Source organism: Eretmochelys imbricata, chromosome 7, assembly GCF_965152235.1.
Source record: "Eretmochelys imbricata isolate rEreImb1 chromosome 7, rEreImb1.hap1, whole genome shotgun sequence".
In the NCBI taxonomy this organism is placed as follows: Eukaryota; Metazoa; Chordata; order Testudines; family Cheloniidae; genus Eretmochelys; species Eretmochelys imbricata.
In genome coordinates, this window is record NC_135578.1 from 2,300,131 (window position 1) to 2,318,889 (window position 18,759).

Consider the following 18,759-nt stretch of genomic DNA (forward strand, 5'->3'; position numbering starts at 1 on the left):
TAATATTAACATCAAAGGTCTGAGAGAGAGCGTAAAACCTCACAGAACCAGCAGATTAGAGGTTTTTTTAAGCACTATGGTGGTACAAAATAATAAATAAGAGTAAGCAGAAACACTGGTTCTGTACATTGAAAAGATATTTGAACTGGAATATATGAGTCTTGCAATCAATTTGGTTTAAATTGAAGAAGAAAAATTTCTCTTTATTGTGTTACACACACACACACACACGTTATAAAAATACATAGGAATCAAATACCAAGATTTACAACACAGGGAAAAGTTTACCATAATGATGTGTTTTAGAATTGTCTTCTTAATCTAGCTTCAGTTAGTAACCAGTCTGACTTTTCTTGAGCATAATTGACATAGAAAATCTCTGTGGATTTTAAAGAGTTCCAGAACAGACACCATATGGTAGAGACAAGACCCCCGCATTGTTCATGATTCATTATCTCAACTTTAATTGGTTTAACTCTGAAATTCTGGGACCATATTTGAAATAATGAGGTCTGACAGGTCTAAGGTGAAAAGAAAACAAAATATACACAAACAACCCCCCTATTGGTTATAGTTAGCATCTGCAAAATGATTTCCCAGGAGGAATGGAACAGTATTTTTGCAAAGTTTCATCTGTCTTGCTATCACATAATTCTGTTGTACTTCCTTCCCAGTCTGCGAGAAAAAGATTAGAATGATAAGAAACAGTTCTATAATTAAAAATGAAATAGACTGGAATGTTAATAAAGGCAGTTACCATAACAACTTGATGCAACTGTTAACTGACATGACAATCTGCTTCATTTTTATAAATATATTAGCAGTTGATGATTTTTTTCTTTTCTCTCACTAATCCAAGTGCTCGAAAATTTTCACACTGCAACAGAATAAACCCCAGAACTATACATGGCATTGCCACGTTTCCGATAAGATGTAAAACTGAAGTGGTGACCAGTGAGAGAAATCAAGCATCGGACCCAGCCTTCTGGTCAAATTCCCGCACAGTTAAATCACATCCTGCCTACTTAAACTTCCCCTGTAATTTTTGTTGTAAGCAGTGTTTTTCACTTCCTTACCTAAAATACTGTGCAGTATTGCTGAGTGCCTTTAAACCGCTGAGATGTCTTGGCTACATTCTGAAGTAATGGTGAGCAAAGTGACCCCGATGCATACTTTGTATAAATGTATAAAGAGCTAGATTAAGCTCTTAGGCTCAGATCTGTATGCTGCGAGTGATGGGGAAGGGTGAATCCTTCCACTCCTCATCCCTTGCCCAACTTGCAAACTGGACAGAACTCTAGCTTCCCCAACCTCTCCTACACCCACAGACACAAACTGAGCAAGATTAACTTGCTGCTAAACGCGAGAGGTTATGAGGTGGGAAGGGCTTCACTCCCTTGTATAGCCATAAGCTTGAGGGCAGAATCTCACCCTCAGAGTTTTAGGATGAAGTGTGTGTTATCAAGTATTGCATGTATAGAGAAGCTCACCTCTTCATTGCTGTCACTTCCAAAAAAGTCACCTTCCATTGGGGCTTCTCTACAGACCCCATCACTGTTTTCATTTAACTCCAAAGGAGACATGCAGCCTTCTGGCGACATATTCGGGGACTTCCCATGAGGAGCTGATCGAGGCCGCGACGAAAATGTGAAAATCTCTTTATGGCTTATTTGGTGTTCGCCTGTTTGCTTGCTTTCACTGTCAACGTCAGTATTCAGTGGCAGGGATAAATTATTGCAGGATGTATTGTGGGTAGCTACTGACTGTCCATCAGACTCCATCTGAAAACTGTCACTGCAATTTTCAGGAAATACCCAGTCATCTGAAATTTACAAAAGGTTACATGTTTATTAAAATGTTTATTTTAGCATATAGCATTTAAATAAACTCTCTATAGCATCAAAATATCAAAGTTATACAGCAAATAAATGTTATGGAAAACCCTTTATCCGACTTATGCTTATAAAGATGGAGACCAGATCATATAGCAGACATGAAAGAAGTCATGCTGCTCTCTAGTAATCTTGCAGTGTGCCAAAGATTTAACAAACTGTTTTATCGGTCACAACTCCAGGCAATGAATTTGCAGGCCACAGTCTGTTTCAGTTGTAATAATACGCAAGGAATTTACAAATCTGAAATTACAATTAACACCTCTCTAGCAGTTAAGAATCCTATATAGTTCCAGTACAGCATATTTCTTATACTTGGTCATTGATGGTGTTTTTGAAATAGACATTTTTTGTGAACAGGATTTTCTGAAAAGTCACACGTGCTATGCAGAAAGTTCAAAAAGTTATTTACCCTGCCACTCTCACCTCCACTAAAATCCCATACTTTGTTTTAGGCCCAGATGACTGGTTTTAATTTAAATATGAAACTACAGCTCAGCTGAAAAATCGTGTAAACACGAAAAGCCCATTTTTACACTCACCTTGTTAAGATATATATTTACTGTTTGGATGGTAGAGAAAAAAAGTGTCAATCTGATTGATTTAGGTGGCTCTCAAACAGCATATGAGAAAAGGAGACTTGTTCAAGTATACAGCACTCTCTTCTCTTCATTAAATGTAGTGTAGCATGGATAAGTTACCGTGAAACTCCCTGGCTTCGTAAACCAGCGTTACTGTTACCAACATAAAAACATAAACCTCAATATAAAGTGCTAAAATGGTAAGGCTGAAGTAGCCCTTCAATAGCAGCAAGATGCATTGCCACTGCTGAACAGAGGAACAAGGATTAGACTATTAATACGGCATTCAAGCCACTCTCCATAGCTTAACAACACATTCAAATTACCTGCTCAGGCAGGCTCAGGGAACAGCTGGAGCAGCTACAGCGGCTCTATTTGGAAACCCTTGGTTTCTGGACTAACGCAGCTGAAGAAAATTGGATGAGAAATCTAGAATGAGTAGCAACCTTGGAGAAGTAACTATCTTCTGTCTGGCTTGCTCCATACCTGCTGTGATTTTTGCAGTACTATTCAAAGTGGCTATCGAGAAAAGAAGGGCCTAGCTCTACCAGACTCTAGGTGAGGTGGGAGTAGGAACCTAACTCTAAAAGGTCATTTCTACTAGTAAACTGGCCAAAGGAGTTGGGGGATTAATACCAACTAGTTCTCTACTTGTCTTGTACATGAGTTGTCCCTGGTACATCAATAAACCGCTTTGTTCAAGGACAGATTGTCTTAAGGTCTCTTTAAACCATAGCCTATGAGATTCAGAAGCCAAAGCCATTTTTCAGTAATCTCTTTAGATCAACTTGATAAAGGCTGGCCTATAAATCAAGGTAATCTAAAACACCATTTTCTAAAAAAGTCTACTGTCTAGAAATTATGCAGAAATAGCGTATCTGTAAATGACAAAAAACAAAACAGGGATCTAAGATACGGTAGCATCTGTGTGAGGTGACTACCCAAATAATCTGTCTCATTTGATTAAAAAAATCTCGACTGTTCTTTCAGGAGCCATGTCAAATAAGTGAGAATTCCCAACGCTCTGGGGGCCCTTTCATCTCTTGTACAAAGTATGATACTTTTCTGCTGTGTTCCATGGTCTATGAGATCACCTGGTATTAGTCTTTGAAAAAAAGAAAAAAAGTTCTCCATTCTGTGCTAACCTAAAATTAGTTCAAGATTATCTGATAACACATTTTTCTCTAGAGAGATAAGGTGGGTGAGGTAATATCATTTATTGGACCAATAAAAGACATTATCTCACCCACCTTGTCTCTAATAACCCAGGACCAACAGAGCTACAACAACACGGCATACATTTTTCTGTGTCACACAAGTGGAAATTAATGTTAGACATTACCCAAAGCTATATGTTGAAGCCATCAGAGCAAACACTAACTTTCTTTCTACTCTTCTACAGTACTAATTATCTTGCACTAACAAATCATTTCTCAGTTTCTAAATATAGTCACTACATTTTAGTATATATTTAAAAACTATATTGTTTAATGTAATCATTCTTTCTAAAAAAGCCCGCAAAAGAATACTGAAATTACATGACCTTTCACAAGAGGTTGCTGTCAAGATGCTCTAGAGCTAAAGATATTTAGAAACTTTTTTTTGCCCCCCCAACACCAGATTTGATTTTGTGATTTTTTGGAATCAAGAAAGATCTTGCCCTAACTAAATACTTTAAGGAAACGCTCTCTAAGGCTATTATGAATGAGGACTTGCTCGCCTCTGCACGCCAGCACAAGCATTCCCTGCTGATGAAAACACACTCTAACCCCCTTCTGGAGAGTGAAGAGTTGCTATTACCATTACCATTAATAGCAACTGCTAACCTAACTTTCCTAATGGAGGATAAGTTCTCTCTTTGTGGAGGGGGGTTAGTGCCTAGGGATGTGTCCGGGGTCCCCCTCAATCAATCACAGTTCTTCATCATTTCTTAATGGCTTGTGATTTTACGTGAGTTTTGAATTAAACTTGATAATTTAGAGGAGATACCAAGAAACACTTTTATTTGGCCACCACTTAAAATAATAAAAATAACTTTTTGAGATCCATTTCTTGCAGTTAGCACTAATCTTGGAATCCCAAATTCCAGTTCTTGGTCCCTGTGCCCTGGGGAGGAGACCTCTGGGCTAGGATCCTACCTACTTGAGCTAACTTGTCAAAATTCATATCCAGAATGATTTGCAGATGGGTTCCTGGATCAGTGGCATCAGCTCCCAATCAGACATGCTAGGCCCAGTGACTATGACTGCTTTTCTCAAATTGGAAGTTGGGAATCTGACACGGGTTGCATGAGCAGGGGACTGCAGCAAAATCACCGCCAGGTGGCTGCTAGGAATCCCGGAGACAGAACAAGGAAAGGAAATAAGACATCCTGCTTTCTTCTGCTGCTGCTGCGGCTACAACTTCCCATATCTACCTTGCTTCAGCTTCTTGTTCTCCTTCACCTCCTGCCCATCCCTATTCTGCTCCATGGAAGTTTTGTTTAAAAATGATGAGGAGCAAGGAGCCTTGACTCCACAGCTCATGTGTTCCTTACCATCTTCCGGCGGCGTTTCCCTGAAGCAGAATGCAGCGCGACCAGCGGGGATGAACTGAAGCTCCACTACCTTCCCCCAACACCCTAGCAGTGCCCACTCTCCCGAAGAATCCACCCCCTCTACCCAGGCCCCAGCACCTACTACCCACATTGCTCCCAGCACGATCTACTGTCCAGCAGCATCCAGCACCCTCTAAGAAAACTAGCCACTTTGTTCTTTGCCAGGATCTCAATCCCATCATCCTTTGCAGCCACAATGGATTATGGGATGTGACCTAAAGGTTTGGGATCATCACAAAAAAGCATGCCTGATTTTATGAATCCAGGTGGTAAAAGTACAAGGACTCCTGGCCTGTGGCATTAAAGTTTTCAACTCAATGAATGGTTCAAAATGATACAACCAAAAAGACTGTCTCCAGTACTTACCTGCCTAACAGGGTGTGTATGGTAAAAGTGATTGTAATGATTCAAGCTGTGGAAATGATTCAAGCTCTCATTCTTGCAAAAAAAATTATATTATGCAGTAAAATAAATGAAGTGAGATTTCATATAATTTACATGTTTTGGCCAAGATTTACATCCTTAGCCACAGGTGCACTGACCAAGCTGAACTGTTTATGTGAGGAGAAAATAAAACATTCAGCTGGAGACAACATTATCCTGGGTATATGTATTTATAAACCTTGTGCTCATGGAAAAGAAAGAGTAGCTGTCATCCATATAGCATAGAGGTTTGAAGGAAAATCTCACAGCCATTTTGCTCTATCCAGCAATCTGAAATTTTCAAAAGGTAAAACTCAGTTTTCACCAGGAATACTTTGTGAAATTGTATCTGAAACGATCAAGTTTTATTGACATGGGGCAACGCTGTTGTGTGTTCACTCCTTAAGGATTAAAACATGTCTACATCAAGAACACTGGAAGGAGCCCAGTGTAAGAGATTTTAATTTCTTAAATGGCTGCAGAGCTAATTAAAACTTTCAGATAAATTAATCACAGTTTTCCAGCTGCGGTATAGGTTGTTATAAAGGCAGAACTTGTAAAGCTACTGGCAGAAAAGATGGTGAAGACAGCATGAGCAGTGGGGCTGTGGAGTCAAGCCCATCTTGAATAAATGGAGGATCTAAATATAAAAAGGCAACTTTCAATAAGTACTATTGTCCAGTGTTTAGAGAAGGGGAACTGGCCAACAGGCCACACTCCAGGGTCCCATACCTGGCTCTGTCGGACACATTCCAGGACGGAAAAAAAAAAAAATCTATGATTTTTTTATAATATCAGGTTTTTTACATTTAAATTAAATACAGGTTTATTTTTTAAAAAATAAACCTATTTAAATTTAATTTGGAATTACTAACACATATGTTAAGGCCTAAATTATAATATATTACAATAATTTAAATTAATTTAAAAAAATATTAAACAGTACGTGTTTGCTGGCAAGTTTTAAAAGAAACTCAAACCCACTGAACTGGTGGAAGTCACTGGCTAAGTACCTCAAACCAGCTTGTGACAGCAGCGGCCTCTTCTGCAAATGCAGAGAGAATATTTTCTTCTGGTCAGTTTATTTAACTAGTTCAGTTCAATCTACGAATAAAAAACTAGGTGTGAGAGGATAAGATCTACAACTTCTAAAATCTTGAAGGACATGTTGATCAGAAACAGTCCGTTCAATTCCTATCTACAGATAATATTTCCTTTGTTTAACAAATCACAGTTTAAATGCCAAATAGGTTTTGATAATGGATGGGTAAGGTAGCAGTCTGCCTGCTGATCAGTGGAGACGTGGGTTTCTTGGAGTGTAAGGACGTAGATGTTATGTGCCTTCAACGCGTTTGCAAGATACTCGCAGTTCGTCCAGGAAATGTTAAGTTGGAGGATCCTTGTTGCAGAACCTATCTGGCATGTTACGTGGCCCTGAAGAGGGCCATTATGGTGGCTTGAGTTGTTGCTCTGAAGACTGGGAGACTTTTGAGTAATGTTCGATCACCAGGTTGATGGCATTAGTCACGATTTCTAACTTAACAGCATGGGCCGTGTGAAGGCTCACATCTCATGCCAATGCTTTTCAATGCTTACACGAGTGACATGCCTCCAATGAAGCTACGCAAATTTGCATATGCGGATGATGTTGCCCTGGCAATGGAAGCAGCCACCTTCAGTGACATCGAGTCCACCCTGAACAAGGACCTAAACACCAGGGAGGAATATTTCCAGAAATGGAGGCTCCAGCCAAATCCTCACAAAACAACAGTCACTGCATTCCATCTGAAAAACAGGAAGACTAAGTGCCCTGAAAGTGACCTTCTGTGGCAACACTGTGCGACATGACCCCACTCCGACCTATCTGGGAGTGAAGCTAACCTTCCACAACCACCTGAAGAAGGTAGCTGCCAAGAAGACGACAAGGTCAACCTGATCCAGAAACTGGCAAGCACAAGCTGGGGAGCATTAGTGTCACAAGCTGGGGAGCATTAGTGTTACAGACATCAGCGATGGCCCTTGTGTACTCGGTAGCTGAGTACTGAACACCAGTATGGAGCAAAAGTAGCCATACTTGACCTGATGATGTCCAACTAACCATTGCAATGCGGTACATCCTGGAACCCTCAAATTGACCCCAACACCTTGGTCTTCCAGTGCTGTCACATATTGCTTTCCCATCCATTCATTGCAATGCTGCAACCTATGGGAATTCCAGAGGATCTTGGAAAATGAACATCTTCCCATCCACCAGGACCTTAACAATGTCCCTCACCACTGCTTGAAGTCGCGTAAACCCTTTTGGACATACACATTTAACCTTCAACAATGTAACTTCAACCCTGATGAAGCTTTGAAAGCTGAACACAGTTCACAAGAAGTCACAAATAAACACCTTGTGAAAGACCCAATGCAGAAGATCCCTGATTTCGATCTCTCACAAAGATCATGGGCAACCCTAAACCGTATCCACACAAACCATGGCAGATGCAGATACTTGCTATAGAGATGGAAAATTAAAGACTCTCCAGTGTGCGACTCAGGTCACCCATAACAGACCATGGAACATATAATAACTCAGTGCCCAATTCACAAATACGGAGGAGGCATCACAGAAATACGTAGATGTAATTATGTTTCTTAACCATCTCAATGTAAAATTGTAAATGTCAAGCAACAACTACATCAGCCATATGAAAAAAAAGAAAAAGAAACTTTTGATAATTTTATACAGCACATTAAGTGTAGTTTTATTTAACGAATACAAAAAAATCTTTAAATGCTTTTTGTGCATTTAATTTCCATCCAAGCAGGTCTTGACTCAGATTACAAGTAAAAAATGAATAGTCTATAACAAAATGCATCATTCGCCATTTCTGACAAATAAAAATGTAAATATTAAGAATCAGAACCAATGTAAGTTAAGCTATACAGTCGCTTAAATAAACGTATATAGATATAGGCGCAAATTTCAAAAGGTATTAGGTGTTGCTATGCTTAGTGTTGCAATACCTATCTCATTGAGGAGCCTAAATCTCATTTTCAGAAGTGATTTAGGCACTTAAGAGCCTAAATCCCATTGACTGCCAATGGAATTTAGGATCCTAAATGCCTAAATCTCTTTTTAAAATGATATTTAGGCTCCTAAAACAGTTAGATGTTCCATGGTGAGAGCAACAGTGCCTCATTAGCTTTAAAAATCTGGGCTACAGTCTGTCCTCCTGGTTAGCAAAAAGAAGCACAACATTTAGTGTAAAGGCTACATTTAGCTGCAAATCAACATGTTTTAATGGTTATCAACCAACAAGAATCAGCTTTTCTTTAGGAAAATAATTAAAAAATAGAAAGGCAAAGCAATATTAAAACTGATTATTTAAATCAGGGTTTCCTGCTTAAATCAAGGTTTCATGGTTTAAATCCATCCACCCTGACACATTATTTGGCAGCTTCCCTGTATGTCATATATTCAGTGCAGTGGCTGTAATAATACGTACCTGAATGTATGTAAAAAGTGTTTAAAATCCCAATTTCAAAAGGCAATGCAGAAGTGTAAAGGACTATTTTAAAAGATCTTGTGTATCTAGAGGGTCATTTAACCTTACTTTTCTAACACGTTGCTTTCACTAGACTGCCTTTGTTTGCTAAGAATTAAGAAGTTTACCTTTTTTGGAAAAGCCAAATGGTGCTCTCCAGAGATGTTCATTAAGTGCACTCAATTTAGTAATAAGCTGAACACAAACAAACTGCAAATATATTAGCTTATTTACTATATTACTGATGTCTAGGGTAATATGCTGTGTGAAAATATAGAAGATTGTACAATGACATTTTACATTGGTTATGTAGTTCAACAACTTGTGAGACCTGTGGCTAATGCAGCATCATTAATTATCTACAAGTGAAAGATGGGGTGTTCTAGACCAAACCAAATCTTTTTATCTCTCAACCACTAATTATACTGGCATCTCTTTTTACCTCAAGTATTTCCATATCAATTGTAATGAATAATTTGGTGTATCGTCTTAGGAAAATATGTAGATTACTGTGTAATCACAATATTGCAGCAAACAAGATAAATGCAAGAACGATCACCTAAACATCTAATTAGTTTCTCTATACACTCAGATTTATGCTAGAGCTTCTAATTGCAGCCTAACATTTTAATGAAGGTTTCAACATTGCATAAATAAGACTGACAAACTAGAAACAATATTCATTCATTTTATTTCTTCCCTTGCTCAAAAACAGTTTGCCCTTGTCAAAGTATTGCACACCTGCAAGGGAAGATATGTTTATGTGGGTCTCTGCTACGAGTCTGAAGAATTTCCATTATGAACAGCAATGGCAATACTATAAGGTAATACGGGGGACCCTTTAATAGGAGACAACCACAAATGAAAAAGCGCTAGCGATATTTAAAGTGTTTCAGAGTAACAGCCGTGTTAGTCTGTATTCGCAAAAAGAAAAGGAGTACTTGTGGCACCTTAGAGACTAACCAATTTATTTGAGCATGAGCTTTCGTGAGCTACAGCTCACTTCATCAGATGCATACCGTGGAAACTGCAGCAGACTTTATATATACACAGAGAATATGAAACAATACCTCCTCCCACCCCACTGTCCTGCTGGTAATAGCTTATCTAAAGTAATCTTCAGGTTAGGCCATTTCCAGCACAAATCCAGGTTTTCTCACCCTCCACCCCCCCACACAAATTCACTCTCCTGCTGGTGATAGCCCATCCAAAGTAGTTGTCACTTTGGATGGGCTATCACCAGCAGGAGAGTGAATTTGTGTGGGGGGGTGGAGGGTGAGAAAACCTGGATTTGTGCTGGAAATGGCCTAACCTGAAGATTACTTTAGATAAGCTATTACCAGCAGGACAGTGGGGTGGGAGGAGGTATTGTTTCATATTCTCTGTGTATATATAAAGTCTGCTGCAGTTTCCACGGTATGCATCTGATGAAGTGAGCTGTAGCTCACGAAAGCTCATGCTCAAATAAATTGGTTAGTCTCTAAGGTGCCACAAGTACTCCTTTTATTTAAAGTGTTAACGTTCATTCTGAACAGGGCAACATAAAACACATTTTCTTTATCTGGAGAACTGAAAAATGTAAAATATGGTTCTCTTCAGGCAACCTTTTCAATACAGGGCTTCATCCCAATTTCTCCTACTAAAATCAGTGGCAAAACTCCCCATGACTTGAGTGGCAGCAGGATCTTACCCTTTTTAATGATCTATTTGCAGGTTAGTAACTGCAGCTGGAAATGTATGTCCTACCAAAAGAGGATTTAATTTAAAACATATTAAAAGATTTAAAAAGCACCTTTCGTGAACAAGAAGAAGGCAAAAAATCAAGCAGATGAGTATTTTGACAGCTTGGTTAATAAAAACAAACACTCTGGAAACTCTAACCTGTTTGGTTAAGTGACTGCGGCAGCAATCTGGAGTTTAGTGTTTCTGCACTCTTCACTCTTTTATAGGAAAGCACGGAGAACTTAACTGTTGGCTTATCTTCATTCCTGTAATGTCTTGTGCCTTGATGAGAATACAGTAATGTTTTTAAGAGTCGTTTTTAATTTGGCTCATTTTTAAAAAACTGTTTGTTTTTAAAACGTAAATGTTAAAGAGATTATTTTGGTCAGAGATGGGTGGAGGTGTTTGTGTTCTTTGATTTGATACCAGTAACATAGGTGCATTTCCCTTTCTTTTGTAAGCAGTTTCTGTACAGTATTTTTAAGTAACTAGTCAAATTTCCTTTCTAAGGTTTGCAAAAAGAAAAGGAGTACTTGTGGCACTTTAGAGACTAACCAATTTATTTGAGCATAAGCTTTCGTGAGCTACAGCTCACTTCATCGGATGTATAAAAGTGGAAAATGCAGTGAGGATATTTTTATACACACAGACCATGAAAAAATGGGTGTTTATCACTTCAAAAGGTTTTCTCTCCCCCCACCCCACTCTCCTGCTGGTAATAGCATTTGTTCCAATCCCTCAGACAGAGACAAACACCTACAAGAGCTCTATCAAACATTCTTACAACTACAATACCCACCTGCTGAAGTGAAGAAACAGATTGACAGAGCCAGAAGAGTACCCAGAAGTCACCTACTACAGGACAGGCCCAACAAAGAAAATAACAGAACGCCACTAGCCATCACCTTCAGCCCCCAACTAAAACCTCTCCAACGCATCATCAAGGATCTACAACCTATCCTGAAGGATGACCCATCACTCTCACAGATCTTGGGAGACAGGCCAGTCCTTGCCTACAGACAGCCCCCCATCCTGAAGCAAATACTCAACAGCAACCACACACCACACAACAGAACCACTAACCCAGGAACCTATCCTTGCAACAAAGCCCGTTGCCAACTGTGCCCACATATCTATTCAGGGGACACCATCACAGGGCCTAATCACATCAACCACACCATCAGAGGCTCGTTCACCTGCACATCCACCAATGTGATATATGCCATCATGTGCCAGCAATGCCCCTCTGCCATGTACATTGGTCAAACTGGACAGTCTCTACGTTAAAGAATAAATGGACACAAATCAGATGTCAAGAATTATAACATTCATAAACCAGTCGGAGATCACTTCAATCTCTCTGGTCACGCGATTACAGACATGAAAGTTGCGATATTACAACAGAAAAACTTCAAAACCAGACTCCAGTGAGAAACTGCTGAATTGGAATTCATTTGCAAATTGGATACAATTAACTTGGGCTTGAATAGAGACTGGGAGTGGCTAAGTCATTATGCAAGGTAACCTATTTCCCCTTGTCCACACTGGGGTTAGGTATCTGTAAGGTAATTTTTTTTGTCACAATAACATGCTTGCCTAGACACTGCAAGAGAAGTATGAAAGTCTATGAAAAGGTTTTTGGCAGGGGAAGGAAGACAACAGGAGACATAATGAGTAGCCTGACTCTTTGTTAACGAGTAAATGGTATAATATGTATTAACCACTCAGCTTTAAAAAATGAAACTGGGCCTATGCAGGCACCATAAGAATTAAAACCAGAAACTATTATCTAGAATGAGTAAAAGTTCTAACTTTCTTAATGATTTGGTTCTTTGGTGTTAAATTGAATAAGGATTGAAAGAATAATTTATTTTTAGTTCCCTTCTCTTTAATCATGAAAGCATGGAGTTTTTTTTTTTAATGCAACTCTTTGCTTAATCCTGAAAATCTTTATCAATGCTCTAAAGCAATTCTGTTGCACAGTGTTTGATTTCCATAAACCCTGCAGCACACACATTTATATTTTATGTGAACCGGTTCAGAATCCTTTGAAATTTACAACAGAGAGAGAGTTTCTTACTCTGGATAGAACACAGGTGTAAAACAACATAAAATTAGTGCTGTACCATTGGTTGATTATCTCAGGTCTTTTTTTGCCAGCATTTTAAAAAACATAATCTTCTCTGTCCATTCTTGTCTGCTGATGGTTCTCAGAGTGATGTAGCAAGGTCCACATAGTACAGCAAGCTGGTGCACTGTAGATTCATACCCTGGCTTGCTGAGCAGTAATTTACTGTGTAGACAAGCCCTTAGCTAGTCCTGTCTCTATTTCTTACTTTGTGATATTTGTGATTTAACAACATTATACTCCCTCACAACACAGAGTCTCCTGCTGGACTTGGTGCTAAAGAAATGAATACAATTACACACAAAAGAACTTTGTGAAAAGAACAATAAGACTGCAAAGTCAAGCATGGAGTTAGAAAATGACAGAATTAAAGGTGGTTGTGAAACCTTTATTCACCCCCCCTTGCATATACATCATACATTCATACAGTTTAAGGTCAGAAGGGACCATTAAATCAACTAATCTGACATCCTGTTAATCATATGCCATAAAATTTCACCCAGTTACCCCTGCACTGAGCCCAATAGCTTGTATTACTCTTGCCAAGCATCACCTAGGATGTCTGAGGAACAGTCAGGAATAGAAAGAAGCTTTTCTGAGTCTCAATCCGATGACTTAAAACACAAGAGAACATGCTCTCTCTTCCTGCAAACCTCTGCCTCATTCACTGTCCGTCTGCAATACACTGAATGAAGCAGGGTACTTTTGCACAAATAGTATACAGCTAAAGGAGTAATTATCAGCAGTAGTAGGATGCTGTGTTCTGTGGAAAAGCCATGAGAGGGATACTTCATACACCCTTTTCCAGTGGTTTACTTAATTAGTTGCTAGATAGCAGAAGAATGCAGGAAGTCAGGATTGCTGGGTTCTATTCCTTGTTCTGGAAGGGAGTGTTATCTAGTGGTTACAAGCAGTACAGCCAAACACACAGATCTGGCACATTCCTTCTGAAAAGTAGCGTTGCTAAAGGGATGAGGCTTGGGTTTGCCATATTAGACCTGTGGTTGTAGTTCCAGGTGTTTCAGAGAGTACCTGGTGTAAATGCTCAGTTACCCCACCTATTGTGTGTGTGTTGTGGGTGTATAAAATTATACTTGCTTTTCTCTAAGATAGGAGGTATGAAGCACTGCACAATAATAAGGGCTGTAAAGTGAACATAATTATTGGCAATTTAGTTGAAGAGCTTAGGCTAGAATTCATGGTCTCCTGGATCCCAGCACAGCATACGTTCTTCCTGATCAGAGAGTATGTTGCAGCTGCTGCTTTGCTTGTGTGCTATCTAGAGTCATATAGGGAGCTCCTTGGCGTTGGGATGAGGCGCACAGCAGATGGGATGTTTGGGGATTTTTATTTTTAATCAGGCAGCCTCTTATAATTTGGCCAAATAGTGTTGAATTTTCCTGAGGACAGCAAAAGGCCCCTCACTGCCCCACATAGATAACCCCCTGCCAAATCTCACATACTTACTCCAAAGCATGGAGTTGTTAGCACTCTTCACACAAACGGTTAGAAACATTTTCAACACGGATAAAACAGCTTAGTTTCCCTTCACTCCATTTTCAGAGATGGCAGAACTATCTTCACCGAAACTTCCAAAAATAATTCATCCTGAGGCAAGCCTGGAAATTTTTGGCGGAGATGGTTGAAGTTTGGGAAAGTTATATGCAACGGAAAAGAATGGGGCTTATCATGGAACGTGTCAGAGCGCCGTACCACCACCACCAGCCCCGTCTATAGTATCACCATCAGCATTATGATTTCATTCGTGGTCGGATCAAATAGGAAGGCAACAAACCATTGTTTACCACAAGTGTCTTCAACAACGAGCAAGCTTGGCAAAAACATTATGAAAATCAAGAGATTAAGAGACTCACATTTAAGTGAAATGCAAAAGCTTTTTGCAGCTGGAAAGTATGGCTGTTAGATAGTATTGCTATCAATCAGTCTTCACATATTGTTCACTTTAGTTTCTTACCATTTTGACTTGTAATCTGATTTGTTTGGTGAATATTTTCTTTGTCCCCTTGATCAAAAGCCTTACAGAACGGTGAGGGAGACAGTCCAGACCTCTTGGTATCTCGTATTGACTTGCTTCCTTTTTCTAATGTCAGTTGTTGGCATGATCTGCTACTTCGGCTACCCAAGGACTTTGTTATCTTTAAGAAAAAAAATCTGAATAAAAGGTCACATGACAGCTTTAAGATTAGCTCTCTAAACTGAACTAAAACCAGATTCTGGATAAAGTTTATTTTTCACAATAGATTTTCCTCAGCCCATTTTATTTTTTACATTAACTTTGCAGGAAAAAAAAATAACCAAGGTACCCACGTCACCTCTTCCTTGCTTACAGCTACTTTCTCACTGTAAGCCCAATGCCTGATTTCTTCGGAATCCTCAGCTCCACCAAGTTTTGCCTACACGTAAAATGCCTTTTAGGATACAGCTGAGCAAAATGAGTTTCTCAAAAAACTTGGGATCTCTATGGTGCTTGCATCTGGGTTAATGACAGAGAGTACCAAAAGTAACCATTAGATAATTTTTCAGCAAAGGTGTAAATACTTTGAAAATAAGAGAGAGAACTATGTGGTGGGAAAGGGAGGGAAAAATTAACAGGAGAGGGGAAGAAATGGAGGCAATGGAAGATGGAGATGTGCCATGCCAGAATTAATTTAAAATTAAGCTCATGCTTAAGTTGATTCCCTTTCTCATCCATAAAAAGCTGATATTTCAAGCCAATAACAACATCAGTTATTTATTATGACACTCACTGAGGCTTATAAGGAGTTTCTCTTACACTGCATTTTACCCTGTAGCAGGTTCCCTCTGCATGGAGGTTCTGTCCTCAGTTGTTGGGACATATACCCTAGGGGCAGGGAGATGTTTATAGCATCTTATGGGACACTGCTGGTGAGAATCACAGATGTGCATCAGGATATGGGTGAAATTACAAAAGGAATCAGGTGACATTACTGGTGCGACCTCTACCAGAGGATTCTCGGTTGTGAAAAGCTACAAATAGGAGGCTACTATTATGCAGAGGCTAGGGATATCTTTTGTGTTTATAGTAGCATAGATGATCCATTAAAATGCATTTAATATTTTTATGTGGGTCTGCTACATGTTAATCATTCATAGTTTTAACACTTTAAGCTTTTGATAATGGCACGAATTAAGGCACTTTACACTTTATTAAGCAGACTAAAAACCACAATTTTTCCTCCCTTTCCCTTCTCAAGAACCACTGCTCCTTCTCTGGAGGAGCTGGTTTCTCTCAGTCTCTCCTGTTGAAGGCATTCTGCTGTGTATAAATAATTAAATAATTACTGGACTAAGGAGTTGAATTTTGGTCTCCCATCTGCTAGGTCAACGCTCTACCACCAAGCTATAGAGTTATTCTCGCTCTCTTTCCATAGCCCAAACACTATTCATTGTCACAACGAATCACCCACTCACTACATATGTGAATGGAGAGTCTGCCTCTTGCATGGTGGCCCTCTTATCAGGGAAAAATTCCACTTAAACACATGGAAAAATCTTGCTTTTGTCAAACTTCATTCCTACTTTTACTTACAAAAACATAAAAATTTAGCACTTTAAAAATAAACTTTATGAGAAAAATAAATGTACTCAAGAGAAAAGAAATTAATTCTGAAGAAAACCTTTTTGCAAAACCTTTGTTCTTCCATCATATACAAACATAATTTGGAGTCTGGCTCTCAAGAGATAATAACTGTAATAGTTCCTTTCAGATATGTGGTACTGGTTTTGTGATAGTTTAATCCTTCGTCTTACCTCTCCAGATACCCTTGTGTTGAATCTTCTGCCAGAAGGTGGAGGTGGACCGAGGACCTTGGATCCAAATGCAATGTGAGACACATCTTGATTTTTACTGTTGTGTGTACTGCCTTGTCCTCTATTAATTAACTGATCTACTTAAAAAAGAAAGACACCTTTTCAAACATGATGCTTTAGACTGAACATATTTATAAGCATGATATATCACAGTATGTGACACAACAGCAAATTCTTATTTCTTCATTCTTGCTTTTCTATTCATTTAAATAATTATTTCATAAATCATATACGAAAAAATCATACTTCCAAGAAATAACTGATGTATCTTTCTAACACCACAACAGGTATATATATTACTGCTGACAAAATACAAATGTATCTCCTTCCTTTTCCATTTGACAGTGTGCCCAGTGCAACAGATACTATAAACACATGGAATAGTCAAAGAATATTATATCATCATTATAAATGATTCATGTACCTCTATGGGCTAGGGATTGTATTCTGTCTCCATGTGGGAGTTACAGGTTTTCCTGCAGAAACTAAAATCACTGGGAAGTGTTGGGACATCATTAAAAGCAACTCAATAGCAAAGCCCTGGGCTTTGAAAGAAAAAGACATGTTTAAAGAAGATAAGAAATGCTGACAATAAACTATCACCATGTTTTCCATAACGCCTTCTCCTAAGGATAATACACATATACTTAGTTATACCATTGAAATAGAAAAAAAAATAGTTAATGGTAAGATTAAGAGCTTCGATAGCTAGATTTTTAATTATTTGTAATAATGTATAGTGAATGAGTACAGATGAGGTAACACTGATGCCAAGTCCTTGCTGACATAAGTGTGGTATTGTCAATTCATCCTTTACACAGAATTGCTAATCTGCTTAAAATGTTATTGGTGATAGAAAAAAGATCACATGCGTTGGAAGATATAAGTAAGAAGACATATCGTGTAATGATAAATACCCCCCCCTTTCTTTTTTCTTCTGGGAAGACCCAGAGCAGGGTGACACAAAAACATGACCCAGAAACTGCAAAACCAGTTGGAAAAATACAGAATTGGGGTAATTGAAGCTTGTACATGCATAATGTCTGGGTTACATAAAATCAAAAGGGTTGATGTGTGAAAAGCCTATCGGACAAGGATTACATAATCTGTAATACAGAAAAGCATAAAAGACCTAAGTGAATATGGATCCAAACTCAAGAAACATTAGACCAGAAACTGAAGAACAGGACTGAAGCACCAGACCAAGGGATCAGAGACTGCGATGACTATCATGGAAGGTAGAACTTCTTCCTGGTGCCCCAGAATGTGGTAACTTGGGCCCATTTACCAATTCTGTTTTCTCTTATTATTTGTCTGGCATAACTGTACATGCAGACTCTATTTGTGACAATAATTCTGTCTGAAATTGTATAAATAAAGGTGAAAATTGATTTAGCCTAAATAGAGTGGGGTCGTGACTCTGTTTCCCAACTTTTATTCCCAGCAGGAATAATTAAAACAGGCAGCAAATCTGGAGAAGCCTCAGCCCCTGGGGTAAATTGCCGATACTAATTTGACCCAGCTCAAACAAATAAATGAAAAAGATAATATGACCACCCTGATGTGGGGAGAGGTCAATCTCACCTGACCCAAGAACTGTTGTGAGACTGTGGCCAAAGGGACAGCCCCTGTGAGAGGCCCTGAAGTACTCTGAAACCTGCCAGGGTCTCCATGTGGTAAGTGGGGACACCTGGTAAGGTAGACATACATATAAGCTGTTTATTGTTTTTAAGGTGTATTTTTGTGTAATATTTTTGTTCTGGATAATTAATACTTTTCTTTATGAAGGCTGGCTCGTCATTGGTTAACTCTGTCGTTGCCCTTGAGACAGATGGACTGCAAGTGCTGAAATGAACTCAGACTTCCTGAGGTGATCACAGTGAATTGCAAGAGGAACTGCAGCCTAAATTCTCAACCAAGAAGGGAATGTGTCCCAGGACTCCACTCTGAGAAAGGTGACAGCTAGACCCTGAGATCTAAGTGATGTGCCTTCAAGCAGGTCACAAATAAATCAGAGGCGCAGTTAGCTTGG

General features: G+C 39.0%; 1 protein-coding gene across 13 annotated transcripts in view; it reads right to left on the bottom strand.

Moving 5' to 3' along the window:
• CFAP20DC (CFAP20 domain containing) overlaps positions 1 to 18,759 on the bottom strand; it is a 182,754-nt gene that overhangs the window by 75,346 nt on the left and 88,649 nt on the right. For 8 of the 13 annotated variants that reach the window (XM_077821928.1, XM_077821930.1, XM_077821935.1 and 5 more), the window contains 3 exons: positions 16,668 to 16,807; positions 14,851 to 15,031; positions 1,491 to 1,822 (listed from right to left, as the gene is read on the bottom strand). In XM_077821928.1, coding sequence (XP_077678054.1) covers positions 1,491 to 1,822; positions 14,851 to 15,031; positions 16,668 to 16,807 — 653 coding nt within the window. Of the gene's footprint in view, positions 1 to 136; positions 676 to 1,490; positions 1,823 to 14,850; positions 15,032 to 16,667; positions 16,808 to 18,759 lie in introns of those variants that run through there. The other 5 variants (XM_077821929.1, XM_077821931.1, XM_077821940.1 and 2 more) reach the window with 2 other exon arrangements.